The sequence below is a fragment of the Microcaecilia unicolor genome, chromosome 5, assembly GCF_901765095.1.
Source record: "Microcaecilia unicolor chromosome 5, aMicUni1.1, whole genome shotgun sequence".
NCBI classification, from domain to species: Eukaryota; Metazoa; Chordata; class Amphibia; order Gymnophiona; family Siphonopidae; genus Microcaecilia; species Microcaecilia unicolor.
In genome coordinates this window covers 259,024,475-259,048,494 of record NC_044035.1, presented here as the reverse complement: position 1 = coordinate 259,048,494, position 24,020 = coordinate 259,024,475, and the positions used below count along the sequence as shown (strand labels likewise).

The following is a 24,020-nucleotide window of genomic DNA, read 5'->3' as shown; positions in this document are numbered from 1 at the left end:
GCTTTGCACAGCTGGAAAAAAAATCATCTTCTGCCTAAATCTTTCGCTTCCTGTAACTTCTAAACGGGAAATATTTTTTATAGGGAAATGTTCTTGCAAGCAAATACTGATGAGATAAGAAAAAAAAAACTCCCCACAATGGTGTCTTTACAGAGAACAACATCAGGCAGTTTTATTCAACCAGATTTTGCTTGCATTCATTTTTTCCTAACGAAACTAAACACCTAAGTAAAGGATGTACTGATCATTTCATGATTCCGCATACACGTTGACTTACTGGCTTTTGCACTTTGTTCTTTTTTTTTTCTTATTTATTTTTTATTGCTTCTTATTTGTACTTGCTTCTTAAATCTAGCCCTTATCATCTCAGGAAGATTCAGGACCTTGATGTCCCCTCAAATGATACTGAGTCAGTTCTGTGATATAATTTGGAATACCCGGTCTGCCCTGGTCTCTCCTCTGAGTGCTTATGTTAATCATAAATTAATGATTTGATTTTATAACAGGGTGCTAATGTAATAAGTTCAAAAAGGTGTGTATTTTAAGTATTTTTCCTAAAGACATCATAGGTGGAAAAGTGTTTTTAACCAGTGAGGTGGTTGATCCCTGAATCATAATTTCACTAACCATGACAGCGAGTCTGAGACTTTTTCCTTCCACAATTATTAATTGTTTAAAGAATACTTCAAATTTATTTCTATAAATTTAGATTGAGGTTTAAGCGAAGCACTGCACATTCCTGGACAGCCTTTTTGTGAGTGTAGACATCCACTGTGTTGACAATATAAACCCTTAGGAGGGAAACTCCTAGGACCCAGACAGGCCATGTTAAAGCAATGGAGTCTGTGCTGAACTAAAACAAACTCCTTCTGAGCCAAACTTGGCAGATCTCACTGTCTCTGCACTTCAGGGTGTCCCTCCTGTAGCAGATTTACAGTTGAGCCTCTAAGGTTTATCAGTGCTCCTCATTCCTCAGTCTTCTGCCAGAATATATCAACAAAGCTATAAATTAAGAAGTGTACTAAACCTCTTTTATATCCTGCATTACCTGAAATTCTAAATGGATAACATCATAACATACACAATAATAAGCCAGCTCTGATTTAGAGGTAGACTCAGTGGTGTGCTGTAGCAGGCTCTCACAGGCTCGCAAGAGCCGGTTGTTAAGTTTTTAAGAATTTTGGGAGCCAGTTGTTAAAGTAGGGCCCTCCATGGCTACTTTAACAACTGGCTCCCAAAATGTGGGCTTGGGCCCCCTGCTGAATTCTCTTTTACTTTGCTGGTGGGGATGCTGAGCCCTGCCAGCCAAGTAAATAGACTGCTGCTGCTCCCAGCTCCTTGTTTCCAGCTCTGAGCAGCAGGCTAGGACTTCTCCAGCATGTGTGAGAATTTTCAGCATGCTGCTCAGAGCAAGACCTTGGGAGTGGTGGCAGTCCATTTATTGGTTGCCAGCAAAGGTATGCCTAGCGTGCCCGCACGAAGGGAGGGAGGGAGGAGAGAGAGGCAAGTGTTGCTCTCCCCCCACCCGGCCACCCCTGGCCCTTCCAACTGCAGAGCTGGCTACGTCCGGAGAAAGAGCCTGTTGTTAAAAATTTACCAGCACACCCCTGGGTAGACTTGAATATAACTTTTAGTAACCACCACAGAGCAGGCTACACATCTGGAGAGTAATTTTAAAATGTTTGTGTCTGTATGTAGATCCTGTCTTACATGCAGAAAAGGCTTTTTATAAAATTGAAAGACTGCATACACATGTAAAATGTACGTGCCTGGAAAGTGTCGGCCTACCAGGCTTGGATTTAGGCATAGCCAACATAGGCAACTGCCTAGGACACCAGATGTTGAAAGCACCAAATAACTCAAAAAAATAAAATAAAAAAGATCCACTCAAGCAAATTCTGAATGAATAAAGTGCTATAGAGTGGTACACATCATCTGTCTGCTCAGATTATAGAAGGAAAAGCCTCAAGGAGTTCATGACTCAATGGTCTAAGGAGCTACTCACGATCATAACGACCTAAAGGTTTGGTCGAATTGATCTGTCCTCATCATCGGCTCAAAAACCTTCTTCTATAAGCAATTTAAAACTCCATTAAGTCCTCTTTACATCGCTTACTGAACTACTACTGATAGTTAGTAGCAGAGATCACAATCATGAAACATGTACTTAGCTTTAGTCTAATCGCGTTTGCGGTCGTCTCTGTCCGCTGGGGGTTTCTTCTGCTGTTGCCCAGCCTTGCTCTATCAGCACATTCATTAGCTCGACTCCTTCAACCCAGACCAACGATGGCCAGCGTTTCGCTCCAATCTCATTTGGGCTATGTTGCGTCAGGGTCCACATGAGGGCTGTAATAAACAGAGACTTATAAAGTTACAACTAGAAAACTTTCACTATGTTGTTACACTTTTTATTTCATTCTTACTCAAAGAGGGGCATAATCGAATAGGGCGCCCAAGTTTTCCTGAGGACATCCTCGCAGGACGTCCCCACGAAGGGGCGGGGAAACCCGTATTATCGGAACAAGATGGGCGGCCATCTTTCATTTCAATAATACGGTCGGGGATGCCCAAATCTCAACATTTAGGTCGACCTTAGAGATGGTCATCCCTAGAGATGGTCGTCCCCGATTTTCGGCAATAATGGAAACAGAGGACGCCCATCTCAGAAACAACCAAATCCAAGCCATTTGGTCGTAGGAGGAGCCAGCATTCGTAGTGCACTGGTCCCCCTGACATGCCAGGACACCAACCGGGCACCCTAGGGAGCACTGCAGTGGACTTCACAAATTGCTCTCAGGTGCATAGCTCCCTTATCTTGTATGCTAAGCCTGACAACCCCCCCCCCCAAAAACCCACTCCCCACAACTGTACACCAGTATCATAGCCTTTAGGGATAAAGGGGGGCACCTAGATGTGGGTACAGTGGGTTTGTGGTGGATTTTGAAGGGCTCACATTTACCACCACAAGTATAACGGGTGGGGGGGGATGGGCCTGGGTCCGCCTGCCTGAAGTGCACTGCAGTACCCACTAAAACTGATCCAGGGACTTGCATACTGCTGTCATAGAGCTGGGTATGATATTTGAGGCTGGCATAGAGGCTGGAAAAAATATTAAAAAAAATATTTTTAGGGTGGGAGGGGGTTAGTGACCACTGGGGGAGTAAGGGGAGGTCATCCCCGATTCCCTCTGGTGGTCATCTGGTCATTTAGGGCACATTTTTGTGGCTTGGTCGTAAAAAAAAAAAGGACCAAGTAAATTCGGCCAAGTGTTCGTCAGGGACGCCCTTCTTTTTTCCATTATCAGCCGAGGACGCCCATGTGTTAAGCATGCCCCAGTCCTGCCTTCGCTATGCTTCCAACATGCCCCCATGAACTTGGTCGTCCCCGCGATGGAAAGCAGTTGAGGACGCACAAAATCGGCTTTCTATTATGCTGATTTGGGTGATCCTGGGAAAAGGACGCCCATCTCCCGATTTGTGTCGAAAGATGGGCACCCTTCTCTTTCAAAAATAAGCCTGACAATGACAGTAGTCCAGCTCTATTTCTGCTGTCGGACGACACTGGCATGATCAAGCCCTAACCGTTATATACTGTCTGTGATGTCGGACACTTTAATCGGGTTCATCCAATCAGAACCGAGCTCAAAAGAAATGGCTCCATTCAATACGGGAGTTAAGTCCATCCGGTTCTAATGCTCTCATAAGGAAAACCCACTCCTGCTCTTGCTGTAGTAGTGCTTTCTTAAAGTCCCCTCCTCTCCTTGAGGGGTGGACTTAAGCACCATACAGCGTAAATCTTCAAATGCATGGTGATGTGTCAGGTAGTGTACTGCTACGGGTACATTCATTTTCTGTGTTTGAATGGTGCTCCTGTGCTCAATCAGTCGGGTTCGTAACATTCTTGTTGTTTGACCCACATACATCTTCATGCAGGGGCATTGTAGGCAATAAATAACTCCTTCAGATGTGCAGGAGGTCTGTTGTCTCAGAACATATCTGCGGTTAGTTACCGGATTGATGAACTCAGTAGTTTTCAGTATGATCTTGCAGACTGAACATGTTCCACATTTCATATGCCTACCCAATTCCTTGAATTGTGCTTGGTAAGGCTCTTTGGGGAGGACAGAAGGGCTCAAGAGCTCCTTTAAATGATTTCCCCGACTACAGGCAAATCTTAGTGCAAAGTCCTTAAAGGTCTCTGTTGATGACAACATTGGCCAATATTTCCCTACTGCCTGAACCACTCTAGAGGAACTGCTAGTATATCTGATTACATATGTTAAAGTATCCTCTTCTTCAACTGGGCGTCCACTTGGAGTCAATAACAAATTTCTATTGTTAAACTTGGCTCTACAATATGCCTGTTGCAATACGTGCATTGGATATCCTCTCCTTTCTAGATTTCGATTGGTGGTGAAATTCAGCATCTGTGGAACAGATCCTCCTGTACCTCAAGAACTGGGAGAAGGGGAGGCTATTCTTCAGCGATGGAGGGTGACAACTGTGGTAATTTAAAAATGTATTCCTATCGGTTCTTTTCTGAAAAACTGTCGTGAAGAAATTGTTCTCAGATTTCTTGATCTTGACATCCAGAAATGAAAGATCTGACTGGTGTGCTTGCATTACAAATTTAATTTTAGGGTGAATGTTATTCAGGACACCTACAAACTACTACTACTACTACTACTACTATTTAGCATTTCTATAGCGCTACAAGGCATACGCAGCGCTGTACAAACATAGAAGAAAGACAGTCCCTGCTCAAAGAGCTTACAATCTAATAGACAAAAAATAAATAAAGTAAGCAAATCAAATCAATTAATGTGAACGGGAAGGAAGAGAGGAGGGTAGGTGGAGGCGAGTGGTTACAAGTGGTTACGAGTCAAAAGCAATGTTAAAGAGGTGGGTTTTCAGTCTAGATTTAAAGGTGGCCAAGGATGGGGCAAGACGTAGGGGCTCAGGAAGTTTATTCCAGGCGTAGGGTGCAGCGAGACAGAAGGCGCGAAGTCTGGAGTTGGCAGTAGTGGAGAAGGGAACAGATAAGAAGGATTTATCCATGGAGCGGAGTGCACGGGAAGGGGTGTAGGGAAGGACGAGTGTGGAGAGATACTGGGGAGCAGCAGAGTGAATACATTTATAGGTTAGTAGAAGAAGTTTGAACAGGATGCGAAAACGGATAGGGAGCCAGTGAAGGGTCTTGAGGAGAGGGGTAGTATGAGTAAAGCGACCCTGGTGGAAGATGAGACGGGCAGCAGAGTTTTGAACCGACTGGAGAGGGGAGAGGTGACTAAGTGGGAGGCCAGCAAGAAGCAGATTGCAGTAGTCTAAACGAGAGGTGACAAGGGTGTGGATGAGGGTTTTGGTAGAGTGCTCGGAAAGAAAGGGGCGGATTTTACGGATGTTGTAAAGAAAGAAACGACAGGTCTTGGCGGTCTGCTGGATATGAGCAGAGAAGGAGAGAGAAGAGTCAAAGATGACCCCAAGGTTTCGAGCTGAGGAGACAGGGAGAATGAGAGAGCCATCAACAGAAATAGAAAACGGGGGGAGCGGGGAGGTGGGTTTGGGGGGGAAAATGAGAAGCTCGGTTTTGGTCATATTTAATTTCAGGTGGCATTGAGACATCCAGGCAGCAATGTCAGACAAGCACGCTGAAACTTTGGTTTGGATGCAAGGTGAGATATCAGGGGTAGAAAGGTAGATTTGGGAGTCATCAGCATAGAGGTGGTAGGAAAAGTCATGGGATGAGATTAATGAACCAAGGGAAGAAGTGTAGATAGAAAAGAGGAGGGGACCAAGAACAGAACCCTGAGGTACGCCGACAGGCAGAGGGATAGAAGTAGAAGAGGATCCACCAGAGTGAACACTAAAGGTGCGGAGGGAGAGGTAGGAAGAGAACCAGGAAAGGACAGAGCCCTGGAATCCAATTGAGGACAGGGTATCGAGAAGTATGCTGTGATCGACAGTGTCAAAAGCAGCGGAAAGATCAAGAAGAATGAGGATGGAATATTGACCTCTGGATTTAGCCAGTAATAGGTCATTGGAGACTTTAGTAAGCGCAGTTTCGGTTGAGTGGAGAGGGCGAAAACCAGATTGTAATGGGTCAAGAATAGCATGTGAGGAGAGAAAATCAAGGCAGCGGCGGTGAACAGCACGCTCAAGTAATTTGGAGAGAAAAGGAAGGAGGGAGATGGGTCGGTAATTAGAGGGACAAGTAGGGTCAAGTGAAGGCTTCTTAAGGAGAGGTGTGACCACAGCATGTTTAAAGGCAGCAGGGACAGTCGCAGTGGAAAGTGAGAGGTTGAGAATGTGACAGATAAAAGGAATAAGAGCAGGAGAGATGGCATTAAGAAGGTGGGTGGGAATGGGATCAGAGGAACAGGTGGTACATTTTGAGGAAGAAAGGAGAAGTGTAGTTTCCTCAATAGTAACTTCAGGAAAGGAGGAAAGGGAATGAGGGGAAGGAGAGAGAGGGGAACGGACTAGTGGAGGGAGAGGTGGTGAGGTAGAGAAAGCAAGGTTTATCTTTTGAACCTTGTTGTGAAAGAATTCAGCAAGGGTCTGAGGAGATAATGAAGGGGGAGTTGGGGGAGGGGGCACCTTGAGGAGAGAGTTCAATGTGGTGAAGAGAAGTCGAGGATTAGAGCCAAGAGAGTTGGTCAGTTGGATATAATAATCCTGTTTGGCACGTAAAAGAGCAGATTGGAAGGAGGTCAGCATGAACTTAAAGTGTAAGAAATCAGCAAGGGCCCGAGATTTCCGCCAGAGGCGTTCGGCGGAGCGGGTACAGGAACATAGGTAGCGGATATTAGAAGTCAGCCAAGGTTGGGGTTTTGTACGCCTTACAGGGCGGGTCATCAAAGGTGCAAGAGTGTCTAAGGCAGAGGATAGAGTATTGTTGTAAGAAGAAACAGCCTCGTTGACAGACGTGGATGGTGCCACAGTAGAGAGGAGGTTTGAAACATGGGAGGATAGAGATGAAGGGTCAATGTCGTGAAGATTCCTAGATAAATTAGATAGGATAGGACGGGACTGGGAGGGAGGAGATTTAAGTGTGAAAGTTATAAGATGGTGATCAGAGAGGGGAAGATCGGAGGCAAGGAAACTAGAGGGTGAACAGTTGGAGGAGAAGATGAGATCAAGACAGTGACCATTTTGATGAGTGGGGGAGGTGGAGCATAGTTGGAGATTAAAGGACGACGTTAAAGCGAGTAACTTGGAAATATAAGAGTTGGAAGGATCATTAGCAGGAATATTAAAGTCACCAAGGATGAGAGAGGGGGAGGAAGGATCATGGAAGAAGGCAAGCCAGGCATCAAAGTCACTGAGAAAGGATGAAAGGGACTTATCAGGGGGACGATAAATGACCGCTATTCGAAGAGGCAGAGGAGAGAAAAGGCGGATAGAGTGGACTTCAAAGGAGGAAAAACAGTGAGATTGAGGTGGAAGAAGGGGTTGAAATCTGGAGGAGGGAGAGAGAACTAGTCCAACACCGCCCCCATGGCCAGCAGGGCGAGGAGTATGTGAAAATAGATAACCGGCATGGCACAGGGCTGCGACTGATGTAAACTGTCGTCCCATAACAAAAAGATATCATCTATGAACTGCACCCATAAACGCACATGCTGAAATAGCTCCTCTTTATAGATATACTGTTCCTCCAGCTCACTCATGAATAAATTGGCCACTGAGGGGGCCATCATAGCCCCCATGGCTGCACCTGATATTTGTTGATAGATCTTGTCCTCAAACTGAAAACAATTCCTCTTCAGTGCCAAATTTGCAAGTTTTATTTTTTGTTACATTTGTACCCTATGCTTTCCCACTCATGGCAGGCTCAATGTGGCTTACATATTGTACACAGGTACTTATTTGTACCTGGGGCAATGGAGGGTTAAGTGACTTGCCCAGAGTCACAAGGAGCTGCCTGTGCCTGAAGTGGGAACTGAACTCAGTTCCTCAGGACCAAAGTCCACCACCCTAACCACTAGGCCAGCCACTCCCTGTAAACATTGATAGACGTTGTGGGGATTCTTGATATTGGTCTACCATCTAGGCAGGGCAACTCTTAATACATTCAGTGCCTCTTCCTGCAGTATCACAGTATACAGCGATGTGACGTCTAGGGTTACCATCCAAGCCATTTGAATATCTCCTTGTACCTCCATTAAATGATGCAGGGAATGAGTGGTATCTTTTAAGCAACATTTATCCTTTATCACCAACGGCTGTATAAGGCAATCTATACACATCGATAAAGGTTCTAGAATCGATCCTCTACTGAAGACTATAGGTCTACCAGGAGGTTTATGCAGAGTTTTATGGATCTTAGGTAACGTGTAAAAGTTAGAGATTTGAGAGTGCAGTGTATTTAAGAAATGGACTTCATCCTGGATCAAATATCCTAAAGCATACCTTTCACTTCTTATCTGAAATGTCCTTGAGGCTTTTCCTTCTATAATCTGAGCAGACAGATGACGTGTACCACTCTATAGCACTTTATTCATTCAGAATTTGCTTGAGTGGATTTTTTTTATTATATTTTTTCGAGTTGTATATTAGCGAATCCACCACCACTTCATAGGCTGTTTAGATAGAAAGCACCAAATACCCAGGCCAAAATGGAGCCGTCCTCTACTTGCTTTAGGGCACTTCTAAGAGGCATCACCATGGCACCTAGGCACAATGGTGGCGATTCTATACATTGGTGCCTCATTTTAGGTACCACAATGGGGCACACTTAACGCCTATTGTGTTACTAAGCCATTATAGAGTACTAGCACAAAGCTGCAGTGGTGTGCCAAAAGTTAGGTGTGCTTACTTATGACAGGTCAATGACTGGCATAAGTGGGTGCAGCTAGTGTGCCAGGCAACACGTGGAAATGACAGTATTCTATAAGACACGAGTGTTGATTTGTGATCCACCTATATGTGCACCACCCTGAAGGTTGCACACTAAGAGCTAGATTCTATATATGGCACCTAAAAAATTGACAGCGAATGATACCTGCTTAAATGGTATTCTATAAGCTGCGCCTAAAGTTAAGCACAATTTATAGAATACATGCTTAAGCGGAGAATCATACCTAAATTTAGGTGCAACCATTTGCACCAATGAAAACGTGGTGCAAATGCCCACCCCTAAATTTACGCACGGTGCACTATTCTTCTGTAATTACACACATAACTCGAAAGAACGCCAACATTCTGCCCCAAAACGCCCATGACCCTCCCATTTCTGTGCCCCCTTTTTTGGACCACGTGTAAATTTTAGGCGCTGATCCTGCACCTAAGTTTACATGCGTTGGTCCCAATTAAATCTAATTCATGCCAATAATTGCTTGTTAAAAAGCCAATTTACACTAATTGGCTCATTATTCTGTTAAATGGCATATGCAAATCGGAAACACACCTAAATTTGCATGCACAATTTGTGGCGACCTTTATAGAATCAGAGGGAAAACAATTTAGGCCAACTATTTATAGTCTCGCCCCTAGCACTTACATGCGTAACTGCCAATTGCTGGTGCCAGTGGCACCTGCCCAGTTAAGTGCCACTGAATATCCCCTCCCAGCCCGCTTGACCTGATTTAACTGGGCAGGAGACTCTCCTGTCCAGTAAAATTGCTTTGAATATAGGGCCTTGAATTTTTAAGGAAAGACATTTTGTGGAGTTGCTCAGTCTGCCTGTGCTGTTTTCTCCTCACATGTAAAGGTTAATGCACCACATGATCCAGCCTCTCTCCAGTACATGTCACCTGTGGGACAGTGTGGGAAACCACATCCTCCGAGAGCTACTTCGTAATTTTCCTCTTTGTTTTTCTTTCCATTGCAGAGATCAACTTGATTTTTATTCTAAGCATTGCTGGTGGTGCAGTTGTATTTGTGAGCTTCTTGAGTTTGATAATTTATTGTTTGAGGAGACGAACACGGACAAAGCCTAAACCTGGTAAGAATTGTTTAGGGGGCAAGAGCAGGGTTTGGGATTCAGGTAGCTGAGTAGACTCGTCTTGTTCCTTCCAGCTCAATGGCTACAGTATCATGAACCTTCATTCAGTAACTATATATTAATTGCTTAACTATATGATATATTTATTATGGTATGGTATGTACTATTACTGACTTTATTGTTAAACTGCCTTAAACACAGTGTGGAATTGCAGTTTAGATATGCAAATAAATACTTGAATAAAACATCCTCCAGGGTCATTTCCCCCCACCCAATTGGCTCAGCTATCACAGTGACAGTCTTCAACCAGGGTCTACAAACTACAGCTCAGCCAAGAATCTGGCTAACCGCATACAGTAAGTAGGTGTTTCTATTGAATTGATGTTAAGCCTTCCTTCCCCCAGGGAGTGTGAATGCTGTCGCCATAATATTCCTAGCCTCACTTAGCCCAACAAGTAGAAGTCTGGCCCAGCCCTCCACCAAACTGCTTCTATATGAACTAGTTCTACATTCTAGGGAACAAAATCTTTCCTGTCTTAGACCATGAAGAAAACCCATAAATACATCATTTCTCATATGTGAAAGCCAGGATTAACCCTTTGGTAGGCCCTAAACAAACAAGATTGAGCCTGCCACCAATATAAAACATTTTTATACCTCCACAAATATGTGAACAAGAGTATGTTAAACTCTACATCTAATTGGTGGTTGGTTGATTAGGTCCCTGATCCAAAAAGGTGTACCATTGCCCTTGCTGAGCATGCTGGATCTGACATAGTACATTCTGGATGTAGAATCTGTCTAGACAGAAACTGCAATACATCCAAACTGAGAATGTGCTGTGATTGATAGAAGTCCAAGTTTACTTTAAGGGCCCAGTTCACTAAGTTGTGTTCCTCAGAAGTATAGAAGAGGAGAAATTTGTTTGTGAATCAAGTCTAGGTGGGCATGGGCAGAAATCCTTAGATTTTTCTTTTGGAAGAATTAGTACTATTCAAATTTGCCAAAACACATGCGGATTGTGAAAAATTGCAGGAAGACCTTAGGGAACTGGAAGACTGGGCATCCAAATGGCAGATGAAATTTAATGTGCAAAGTGATGCACATTAGAAAGAAAAATCTGAATCATAGTTACTTGATGCTAGGATCCACCTTATGAGTCAAAACTCAAGAAAAGGATCTAAGTGTCATTGTAGACAACAAACTGAAATCTACCCAGAGAGCGGCAGCAGCCAAAAAAGCAAACAGGATGCTAGTAATTATTAGGAAAGGGATGCAAAATAAGACCAAGAATATTATAATACCTGTTTATTGCTCCATAGTATGACCTTTTTTGCAGACGCAGTCAAAATTGGCCCGACACACGCCCAAAACATGCACCTATATTACCACAAGCCACTTTTTACCACGGCTTAATAAAAGGAGCCCTGTGTTCTGTACATTGTTTTTTATTGTTCATTGTTTTCCTCTTATATTTTAATCATCCATTTTTGTAAAATGATTAGATTTCTTTTTAGGTTTCGCAGTATATCAAACCATAAAACCCATAAACACAAGGTCTGACAGCAATCAGGAACAACCATCAGCAATTTCAGGCAGTTTGTGCCTGTCTGTAAGCAGTTGGCAATCTTCTCACCTAGATAGGGAGTGCAGGGAACGGAAAAAAAAGCTTCAGGTTAGATTTTGTTGTTTCAAGTGCAAATGCAAGCCTAGATTTTAAAAAACAACAAGAGATAAGCAAGATAAATGTGATTTTCAAAAACAAAGTTGCTGAAATTACAACTGATCTCTGTTCAATAAACTAGTAGAGAGACAGATGTGACCTGATTAAGATGCAAAGTATGACATCATTTCCTGCACCTACCACCTCAGTCCCTACCACAAGCAGAAACTCTTACAGACTTTTCATATTTTGCATCTTTTTTTTTTTTTTTTTAATGCTTGAAGGCCCACGCTTACCTGAAAATGAAAAAAGTTAGTCATGGGGCATTGTGGAACTGGCAGCAGACAGTGGCCTTTCTCCTGTCACAGTGGAGCTGTTCAGAACATGAATTTCCTTAGCAGATAGGAACCTTGTTAAACTTCTGTAAAATACACATACTTTGGTTTTGTTAGATTATTTATCCATTTATTATTCAGAAATGTTTTATCATTTTAGTTGTAATAAAATCTACAATAACATGGAGCTCAGTGGCCTTCTCAGTTCCTGGATCTGGATGACTTTTTTGCTCATCAAGAACGGAATAACTAATTATCACTCAAATTGTGTAGTGTGGTAAATAAACCCTTTATTTAACAAAATCAACAGATACAAAAAAAAGTCACACAGTAAAAAATTATAGCACCAGTCGACATATATTGAACAAGCTCCATGGTGTGACTGCAACTCAAATATTGTATTCAGTTCTGGTCACCGCATCTCAAAAAAGATATAGTGAAATTAGAAAAGGTACAGAGAAGAGCGACAAAAATGATAAAGGGAATGGGATGACTTCCCTTTGAGGAAAGGCTAAAGCAGCTAGGGCTCTTCAGCTTGGAGAAAAGACAGCTGAGGGAAGATATGATAGAGGTCTATAAAATAATGAGTGGAATGGAACAGGTAGACATGAATCGCTTGTTTACTCTCTCCAAAAATACTAGGACTAGGGGACACACAATGAAACTACAAAGTAATAAATTTAAAACGAATTGGAGAAAACATTTCTTCACTCAACGTGTACTTAAACTCTGGAATTCATTGCCAGAGAATGTAGTAAAAGCGGTTAGCTTAGCGGAGTTTAAAAAAAGGTTTGGATGGCTTTCTAAAGGAAAGGTCCATGGACCATTATTAAAATGGACTTGGGGAAAATCCAAATGTCTAGAATAAGCAGCATAAAATGTATTATACTGTTTTGGGATCTTGCCAGGTACTTGTGACCTGGATTGGCCATTGTTGGAAACACGATGTTGGGCTTGATGGAGCTTCAGTCTGTCCCAGTATGGCAATACTTATGTACTTATGTAAGCTTAAAATTACATAAAAACTGACCAAGTATATGGCATGGAAATCACTCTACTCAACAAAGGAAACACCAATGAATCATATAGACACTTCCAGTAATAGCCCACACTTTCTTCTAATCATCCTTTCTAAGAACATAAGAAAAACCACGCTGAGTCAGCTCAAGGATGAAAAAAACAAAGATAATTCACTGCAAAAATGCAGGACAAGAAAAAGGAGCGGTGACAACCAAGGGGAGGGATGATACATGACAAGAGTTAACCAGATATGAAGATTTATTTCAGATCCAAATAAGAATGATGTTCACAGAGGGCTGACACAGAACATGTTTCTGTGAGAAAAGCTTGTGTCAGGGGTCCTCGCATTGTGACAGGCGAAGTTAGAAGCCATCGCATTACTGGTAGAAGCACCGAGGCTAATAGAGTTGTAGCATATAACTCAGAATTAGAAATATGGCATGTCACAATTTGAGAACCCCTCCTACAGGCTTTTCTTGCCAGGGGCCTCTGTGAACGCCATTCTAATTTGGATCTGAAATAATTCTTCATATCTGGTGGACTCCTACATCATGTATCATCCCTCCCCTTGGCCATCACTCTCCTCTTTCTTGTTGTGAGTCAGACCAAGGATCATTGAGACCAGCATCTTGTCTTTGACAGTGGCCAGTCTGGGTCACAAGTACTCAGGCAAGAGCTACCTGAGAAACAGTGTATGTGGATAAGTATGCATTATTAGTAAAGGAAACAGTATTCATACTTAAATATGTGTTATTAGCAAAGGAAGCTACCAGTGAAGCACTCCCTTTCCTTTCTTGCAAACTTAAGTGTTATGAGGGTTTGCCTCACCAGGTACACAAAATAGTAGAAGAGAACTACTTAAGGGTTCTGATAGATGGGAGAGCCAGATGCCTCAAGGTCCTCACAGGTTGACTTACAGGAAAATCTTCCACACCTCAAAGCTCCAAACGAAATTCATGGGGAGTATTTTAATAAAAACTATGGGTGTCTTTTACTAAGGCGCGCTCACGTTTTTAGCAAAACATATTTAACAGAATTATAACATATTATGCATTTGCAAGGGAAACAAAGAAAAAAAGTTGCGCCCAATCTCAACACTTCTGACTTCTATAACAAAAACTGCTTTCATTTACTTTGTGTTTCCTTAGATACATCAGGAAACAAAGAGATCTTGAGTCCCAAAAACTTTTTATCTTTGTGTTTAAAAAACATTTTAAACAACCACTGTTTATCGGGAAGCAATGCAACTGTGGCAACCAAAGTTGCGGCAGTTGCGTGTTCCGAGTCTGATGTTTCTAAGAAGTATATAAGATTCAATGGATCCTGTTGTTGCGTTTTTTTCTTGACCCCTAGATGGTATATAATAGACTTGGGTTAATGGAGGAAAGTTAACTTCTGGCATCTCTAAAATTTCTTTAACGTAACGATGAAGCATTTCCAGAGGTTTTATCATCCTTAATTTTGGAAAATTAATAAATCTTAAATTATAATTTTGGATATAATTTTCATAATTTTCCATTTTTTCTTGGTATTAATAATGTCTTTCATCATAACAGTTTAAGTAGTCTCTAATTTCAAAACCTTCTCTTCCATTTTATCAACCTTCTCCAAGTCCAATTTAGTTTTTGTGTCCATTTTATCTACTTTCTTTTCCACTTCATTTACTTTTTGGGTTAAAACATTCATTTGCAGGAGTTGTGACTGAGTCATCTGCAAGAATAGGCCCCATAAAGAGTCCAGAGTCACCACTAAGGGCTTCTCTAATAATGGCAAATGCATTTCAAGCAAATCAGTTTTTGACCCAGTACCTGCTTCTATTTGTCCCGCTCCAGAAATCATTGGAGTCCTTCCATCCAGGGGAACCAATTGTTCCACTGGCTCCCTTTGGAGTTGTTCACTTTGGGCTTGACTCGAGGCAAAGTCAGTACTGCTCTCCAGACCGGGAGACGCTGAAAGCTCCTCCACTAAGCCGGCGTCTCCTACGGGGCCGCTCCCGAGCATTTCTCCTTGGGTTGGAGTCCTCAGAATTCAAAACAATACATTTCTTATATTCCATGATTTCCAGAACTCTGGAAAATTTTGACATAGATAACTCAAAAGATAAGACTGAATTAGATAGTTTTTAGAAAACAAAAAAAGTGGACTGACAGTGATCTGGGCCCCTGGGCACTAAGGGTCATGGGCCCCTATCCATCTATCAAAAATGGTTAAATTAGATAGAAGGTAGGGGAGAATGGGCCTATGGCGCTGCCCTATTGTCCCATTGGCCAGTCCACCCCTTAAGGAGCAAAGTCCAAATTTTAGCAGCCTGATATAAAAACAAGAAGGAAAGAAAGCTGTTATATCTCACATTACTTACAGTTGGAAAGTTAAGTGAAAATGAAGTTGTTCTGCATAATGTTCTCCTTGACAGGGAAAAAGTCAGTAATGAAAACATATGGAGTGGAGGAGTGGCCTAGTGGTTAGAGCATCAGTCTTAAAATCCAGAGGTGGCCAGTTCAAATCCCACTGTTGCTCCTTGTGATCTTGGGCAAGTCACTTAACCCTCCATTACCTCAGGTACAAACTTAGATTGTGAGCCCTCCTGGTACAGATAAATATCCAGTGTACCTAAATGTAACTCACCTTGAGCTACTACTGAAAAAGGTGTAAATAAAATATATAATGGGACTAATCTATCTGCAATTTTGAATATCATAGTTAACTTAAAGGTTATTCTGCCCTCCAAAGGCAACCTCTGAAAAAGTAGTGTTACCTGGTCAAATCTGCAAGCAAAGCAATCTAGCCATCATATTTTCTAAAGTTTGCAGGCACTATTTTTTTAGTTTTTCAGACCCGCCAACATTCGGTAAACTACAATAGCCAATCTTTGAAAGGACAAACACTTGAATAATAATTCTAAAATGATCAGAATACTTCCTCATTCTCCGCAACTGGCAAAATTTCCCAAACACTTTAGTTAGTAAATTAATATGAACATCAAAAGACAACGTTGAGTCAACAATGACCCCTAGAATTCTTAAAGAAATTCAGTGGGGAGTATGTTGTTTCTGAGGACTATCGTGTTTTTTTCCCTTAATTATTTATTTATTAGGATTTATTTACCACCTTTTTGAAGGAATTCACTCAAGGCGGTGTACAGTAAGAATAGATCGAACATGAGCAATAGGCAATTACAGCAGTAAAAATATTCAAATAACAATACAAAGTATAGCATATTATACTACACACAATACATAATAGAACATTTTAATTGATAGTGAAGAATCTTAGTGGAGATTGGGTGGCGATCCCGGTAATTGGGAAACAAAACGGGAGCTTGGAAGACTTCTACGGTCTATGCCCGGATTGTGACTAAATAGATAGGGATGGGCTGGAGTGTAAATTTTAAGGGGCTTCGAAGTTATCTTCAGAACATTTAGTACAAGAACAGTGCTGGGCAGACTTCTACAGTCTGTGCCCTGAGAATGGCAAGGACAAATCAAACTCGGGTATAAAGTATCACATACCATGTAAAATGAGTTTATCTTGTTGGGCAGACTGGATGGACCGTACAGGTCTTTATCTGCCATCATTTACTGTGTTAATATAACCAAAGATGGAACATATAAAGCAAAGATAGAACATATAGGGGGTCTTTTACTAAAGATTAGCTCGAGTTATCTACAAAAGGGCCCATTTTATTCCTATGGGCACTGGTGCAGATAACTCAAGGTAATCTTTAGTAAAAGAACCCCACAGATAGGTAAGAGAGTAAGAAGAGTTAAAAAAGTAAGGTGACTAATTTAAAGAAAGTTGCACATGAGGTCAGAGAGATGGTTAAATATTATCTCAGGTAGGAGTGGATATGTTGTTCACTTGTTGTTTACTTGTCTTGTGTGTATATTTCTCCAGTTTTGTTTATTTTTCCTTATATTGTCTATAGTCTTTCACATTTTAAATCTATTTTCTTAGGGCCCTGTTTGCAAAGACATGCTAGTGTTTTTAGCACATACTAAAAATGAGCACACGCTAACCATGTACACGCCAATACGAATATTATGGGCATCAACATGGTTAGCGAGTGCTAATTTTAGTGTATACTAAAAACGTTAGTGCACCTTTTTAAACAGGGCGCTTAAGCCCCTGTTTACAAAGCCGTGCGGCAATGCTGACACAGCCAATTCAAAGTGAATGGGCTGTTTCGGCATTTCTGCACTGCCAGCCACTAGCATAGCTAATGTTTTATATCAAACAAAGTAAAAGCAGATCACATACAAAGTACAAAAACAAGTAAATAAAAAGAGAAGTGGTTTATTGAAACAGTTACTGTTAGAAATATGCAATCTGTCCCTAAAATCGAGTGTAGTACCGGAAGACTGGAGGGTAGCCAATGTTACTCCGATTTTTAAGAAGGGTTCCAGAGGAGATCCGGGAAATTATAGACCGGTGAGTCTGACGTCGGTGCCGGGCAAGATGGTGGAGGCTATTATTAAGAATAAAATTGCAGAGCATATACAAAAACATGGACTGATGAGACAAAGTCAGCACGGATTTAGTGAAGGGAAGTCTTGCCTCACCAATCTAATGCATTTTTTTGAGGGGGTAAGCAACATGTGGACAATGGGGAGCCGGTTGATATTGTATATCTGGATTTTCAGAAGGCGTTTGACAAAGTGCCGCACGAAAGACTCCTGAAGAAATTGCAGAGTCATGGAATCGGAGGTAGGGTATTATTATGGATTAAGAACTGGTTGAAAGATAGGAAGCAGAGAGTAGGATTGCGTGGCCAGTATTCTCAGTGGAGGAGGGTAGTTAGTGGGGTCCCGCAGGGGTCTGTGCTGGGTCCGTTGCTTTTTAATGTATTTATAAATGACCTAGAGATGGGAATAACTAGTGAGGTAATTAAATTCGCCGATGACACAAAATTATTCAGGGTCGTCAAGTCACAGGAGGAATGTGAACGATTACAGGAGGACCTTGCGAGACTGGGAGATTGGGCGTGCAAGTGGCAGATGAAGTTCAATGTTGACAAGTGCAAAGTGATGCATGTGGGTAAGAGGAACCCGAATTATAGCTACGTCTTGCAAGGTTCCGCGTTAGGAGTTACGGATCAAGAAAGGGATCTGGGTGTCGTCGTCGATGATACGCTGAAACCTTCTGCTCAGTGTGCTGCTGCGGCTAGGAAAGCGAATAGAATGTTGGGTGTTATTAGGAAGGGTATGGAGTCCAGGTGTGCGGATGTTATAATGCCGTTGTATCGCTCCATGGTGCGACCGCACCTGGAGTATTGTGTTCAGTACTGGTCTCCGTATCTCAAAAAAGATATAGTAGAATTGGAAAAGGTACAGCGAAGGGCGACGAAAATGATAGTGGGGATGGGACGACTTTCCTATGAAGAGAGGCTGAGAAGGCTAGGGCTTTTTAGCTTGGAGAAGAGACGGCTGAGGGGAGATATGATAGAAGTGTATAAAATAATGAGTGGAATGGATCGGGTGGATGTGAAGCGACTGTTCACGCTATCCAAAAATACTAGGACTAGAGGGCATGAGTTGAAGCTACAGTGTGGTAAATTTAAAACGAATCGGAGAAAATTTTTCTTCACCTAACGTGTAATTAGACTCTGGAATTCGTTGCCGGAGAACGTGGTACGGGCGGTTAGCTTGACGGAGTTTAAAAAGGGGTTAGATAGATTCCTAAAGGACAAGTCCATAGACCGCTATTAAATGGACTTGGAAAAATTCCGCATCTTTAGGTATAACTTGTCTGGAATGTTTTTACGTTTGGGGAGCGTGCCAGGTGCCCTTGACCTGGATTGGCCACTGTCGGTGACAGGATGCTGGGCTAGATGGACCTTTGGTCTTTCCCAGTATGGCACTACTTATGTACTTATGTACTTATGTACCCGACGTGGCTACGTTTCGCCCTCAGACTGTGTCAGGGGTAAAGAAAAAAAACTAAAAGGGGTTGTAACAAAAGAATACCCCCAATAGTACAAATCAAACCACTTAGTCCACTTCTCGCCATGACCTGATTCACTCGTTTCAACAAACCGGGGCCTGTTTGCAAAGGCATGCTAGTGTTTTTACCACATACTAAAAATTAGCACACCAGTGGCATAGCCAGACCTGACATTTTGGCTGGGCCCAGAGCTAATATGGGTGGCCATATCAAACTTGATCAGATATGTCTACTATAATGGCAAATATGTCAACACACATAACAGTATAATTACAGCAATGGCACATGCTTTGCTTATAACAAATGTAAATGCCTGATTAAGCAAAACAGGAAGAAAACCTTTGAAGTCTTTTTCCCTTCCTTTGGCTCTATTGCTTTCTCTCTATTCTGATGCTGACAAAATAAAATTGCCACAGTTTGGCACATATCCTTCAACTTTGCTTTATAAGAAATGTATATCAAAGGACAGAATGAATCACAGATGAAGAACAAACCAAAAAACTTTATTGAAAATGATCCAACATGACCACATTTCGCTTGAAGGCTATGTCAGGGGCATTAGTAAAAAAAAAAAAAGTTTAAAATAAAAACAAGAACAAAGCCATCTCTTACTTATCAAATGTAGAAAGTACAGGTGTGGTTACATGCACTCAAGAAGTGTGACTATTTAAAAAGAACAGTGCAGTGTGCTTTAATACAAAAAGAGTAAGTGCATAATATGGAATGCATACTGTGTTGTGGGACAAAACACATTTTTTACATATGTGTTTGGTGTAGTGAGACAAAGAAAAAAAAATCAAATACAGTTTAAATAAGGAGCACATGTCTAATAGGGATTGACAAAAGGTATATCCTCTATAGTCAGCTAGGCTTTCTCAAAAGCTAAGAGCCTCTCACTGCTGCTGTGCCAAGTCTGCCCAAAAGGTAGGTGGGACTGGGAGATCAGCTGAGCGAGCAGCGGCACAACGACGGTAGAAATGAATTAGTGAAAGGCTGCTGCTTTGGCTTTACTCTGTGCACTTTAATTCAACCGTGCGTAAAACTAGGTGGGCAGGCCTGAGCCGAGATTGGATGGGCCTGGGCCCGCCTTGTAGCTACGCCCCTGCAGTGCACCCCCAGCCACCCCTGCCCCACCCACTGCACCACAGCTATGAAAAGAACATAATAGGGAGCCATTTTTCCACCCCCACCTCCCTTGTGCCCTGTGCAGCCACACCACATAGCCCTCCTAGTTCAGCCCTGGGTTAGGCCCAGCTGGCCTAGAACAGCTCCTATTCCTGTACAAAACCTAGCAAGTCATGAAGAGAGGCAACTCCCTGCTGCCCCTTTACATCTCCACACTTGGAGAAGAATGCTCAACCCCAATACACAGGGTCTTCAGTACTTCCCTCCAATTCTTACTAAGATCACTCGCTGCCCAGTGAAGGACAATCATGGGTCACATAAGGAGTAGGGACCCAAAAATTTCCTCTTTTTAAGTAGAGAGAGAGAGACAATTCTTGGGAGCCTATACTTAGGTACTAACAATCTGCTCTCCAAACCTGCTACTTCTGCAGATGTCTCAGGCTTTCAGGAGACAGGCAACCACAACAAACAGTGTCCTTAGCAAAGGTTATCAGCTGAAAACCTGTCAAGTGCCAGCCAAACCTCCTCACAATCCTTTCAGCTATTTGTAAAACACTGGACTCCTGCCACCCAGTAGTACAACTTTAAACTCTTTAGGTTTGTTCAATTAGTCGCCTAGACGCAGAACTCCAATTGTGAATTCTATAATGGCATCGGCAGGGGCAGCCCAAGGCAAGCTGCTACCTGAGGCAAGGATGAAATGGTGCCCCTGGTGCAGCCCTTCACACTCTGTCTCTCCCAACTCCCTCCCCCCTCAGCTACGGTCTGGCATTCCCCTCCCCCCTTTCTTCCTCAACCCCCTTCCTCGAGTGTACCTTCTTTTTTGTTTTACAAAAGTCATCGTTAGCAGCGATCCCATTTGCTGCCCAGCCACTGGCACTGACTTCTTCTCTCTACTGTGGCCCGCCTCCAAGGAAACAGGAAGTAACATCAGAGAGGCGGCCGCAGTACAGGGAATAAGCCAGTGCCAGCGGCAAGGCAACGTAAGGGAATCACTGCCACTGCTGCCTTTTGGAAAACAAAAAAAAAGAAGGTACAGTTTGGGAGGGGGTTGAGAAAGGAAGGAGGGAGAAGCCAGATGCGGCTGGTGTGGGGGCACAAGGAGCAAGATGCCACTCCATGAAGAATGCCACCTGAGGCTCCCTCCTCAAGTGGCCTAATGGTAGAGCCGCCACTGGGCATCAGGCACCAAGATTCTATTATAGAATACTAGTGTAAGTCGGCATCTATGCACCTACATTTAGATGCGCCCACTTATTCCATGTGTCAGCACTCGTCCGCCAGTTGCTTCCGTCTGTACTGTACGATACCGGATCCGCACTGGTCCATGCTGTTGGAACCGCCGTCCGTGCTGGCTGAACAGTCGTCTGTGCTGTTTGTCCCGAATGCCACAACCGTCTGTGCTGTTCACCGACCTTCTCTCACTGATATCACCTCCGATATCTGCCTCCTGGGAAAACAGCCACTCTGGTCCTGACCCTTTTAGTTCAAAGTTCCAAGAGCAGTTACAGCCTACTTCAAAATACACTGTTCAGGCTGCACTTCTCCTCCTCCAGTAAGGGTAACCACAAAAGAAATCCAATCCCTCCTCCTGGACCTCAGGCTCCTGTTCCCCAGGCTTCTTGATTACTGCTTCAGTTCCCAGCGCTTGCTTTAGCATACAGTTCTTTGCACACTCTAGGTTAATTCCCCTCCCCCCCAATACCTCATAAATCAATATAATCCTTAGTCCTACATATATCAGGTTCAGTCTTTTACCCCTCTCTCTTTTAATTTCAATCAAGAGACTGGGTTGAACTTCTCCACCCTCTTTGTCAGCCAATAACTCTCTGACAACCACCTGCTGTTCAAACTGACCTGTCTTAGAGGTATTGACCACCATAACATTCTTGGTATAGCAGTCTCTTCCTGATACCAAAGTCCAGCAATTATCACCTATATTCACACCCCTTGCTCTCTCTCAGGCAAAACCCTCTCTTGTGTCCAGAACAGAAACTTCCATCTGCTCTTCACCTCCTTCCTCCATCTCTCCTTCTCCCTTTTGTGCCCACTCCTCCCACTCCATAGAATCATTTCCCACCCTCTCCTCCAGGTGTTCCTCCTCCCTTTGATTATCCTCCATTTCCCAATCCTCTCCTGGCCCTATGGCCTCCTGGGTAGTGTAGTCCCATTTCCTGTGTTCCCTCCTCCCCTGCAAGTGGTGCTGGTCTCTGTAGTTCTCCCCTTGTCTATAGTGCCTCATTCGATCTTGACCCACTAGAGGGCGTCCTCTCCCCCAGGGAATTCTGGTCCTTGTAGTTTCCTGTTCTTAGAACCTTAGCTCCTCTCCTCCTGGCTCTTTCCTCTCCCTCCTGCCTTTTCTCAGCACCCTGCTTACACATGTCAATAGCACGCGTAAATGCCTGCACCTAAATGTGGTATTTTATTGTGTAAAGTACAGTATTCTGTAAGTGGGAGCCTTGCCTAGTCCATGTTTCAGTCATGTGTACACACCTTGCATTCACATGCTAACCCTCAAATTCTATATATGGGGCTGTAAGATTGGTGCCTAAATTTAGGCACGGATCCAAGATGCACGTGTATCTAAACTAGTTAATGATCTATGAAGAAAGAATAGGACTTAACAGTCAATAATAGCACTTAATTGGCACTAATTTGGATTTGTGTATGCATCTTCCTGAGCACTATTCTAGAACACCCTGTGCCTAAATCCTCTAGCGCATAACTGAAACTTTCAATGGTGGTTTTACTGAGTGTCTTAGACAAGACTTCACTCTTTTCTGTTCTTGTTTGAAGTCAGATTGACTGAGGATTCAATGTTATTCCTTTGAAAGCAGGAAAAGAAACAGAGCTATCAACCATGGAACCCCTTTCCAGAGGTATCCAACGCCAGCTGCCTGAACCTCCCCGCCAGCTGCCTGAACCTCCTTGCAAGCTACCTGAACCTCCCCGCCAGCTGCCTGAACCTTCTTGCAAGTTGCCTGAACCTCCCCGCCAGCTGCCTGAACCTCCCCGCAAGCATCCAGAACCTCCAATCCGGCATCCACATATACCACAGCTGCAGCAAAAGAAACAGAACAAGCCCAGGAGGCAAATAAAGAAATATGAGCAGAGCCAGCCACCAAAGGAGAAACCCCAACTGTCCTTGCATCATTCAGGCCCTCAACAGCAGCAGGAAGCACGTCCCCTGCCACGTACGAAGCAGAAGTTATTTGATTACTATGTGGAAGAAAGCTGACTTTTCTCTGTATTAAGAGTTATAGAGGACTAGAATCCATATTGGTACTGGAAACAAAGTAGATTCCTTGAAGATTAATGACACACTTAATTGAACACTTAACAGGTTATTCAAAGAGGTTCACGAGGGTATCTTCTTTGGTCTATGTGGGAGCACAAACTTTTTACTGGTTCTATAGTCAAAGGTTCATGCACGAAGCAGCTATTAAAAAAAAATCTGTTTCCCTTGGGAGAATGTCAGCTTTGCTTTTAAAGTGTGTCGGTGAAATGGACTTAGTTCTGTCATTAGTCTGGTAGATCAACCTGGACATCACTGCAAACATTACAATTACTAGTTTGCTATAGGGTTTCCATAGGGGCAAAGAAAACCTGGGGGTTAATATTCAAACGGAATTATTCATTTATTGGTGACCATGAAACGTATGAGTCCACTATCCATGGATTCTCAAAGCACTAGCCAGAAAATGCTGGAAAAAATCCCTTTAACTGCCTTGGCTCTATCTGCACAGTGTTGGGCAGAGTTAGGATGGAGCTTCTAGGTATACATAAACTACTGATATTTAGCTGCTATTGATATAGCTAAGCAGTTTAATGTAGACCTTGAATTGTGTATATGTGCAGGAGGCAATTCTATGAGTGAGTGACTGTTTAGGTTCCACAATGCCAAGCGGTGAAAGCCTATCCTATAACTGCATTTGGATGACCGGGTTCCCTTAAACAAAATCAACACAACCTGGCATCAGCATGCCTTACAT

The 24,020-nt window shown here is 42.9% G+C and overlaps 1 protein-coding gene across 2 annotated transcripts in view; it reads left to right on the top strand.

The window, feature by feature from the left end:
- LOC115471400 (T-cell surface antigen CD2-like) overlaps positions 1–23,785 on the top strand; it is a 60,221-nt gene extending 36,436 nt beyond the window's left edge. The window contains exons 4-5 of one of the 2 annotated variants that reach the window (XM_030205104.1): positions 9,832–9,945; positions 22,866–23,785. In XM_030205104.1, coding sequence (XP_030060964.1) covers positions 9,832–9,945; positions 22,866–23,266 — 515 coding nt within the window. In that variant the 3' untranslated portion in view covers positions 23,267–23,785. Of the gene's footprint in view, positions 1–9,831; positions 9,946–22,862 lie in introns of both variants that reach the window. The other variant, XM_030205103.1, reaches the window with a different exon arrangement.
- Positions 23,786–24,020: the final 235 nt, after the last annotated feature.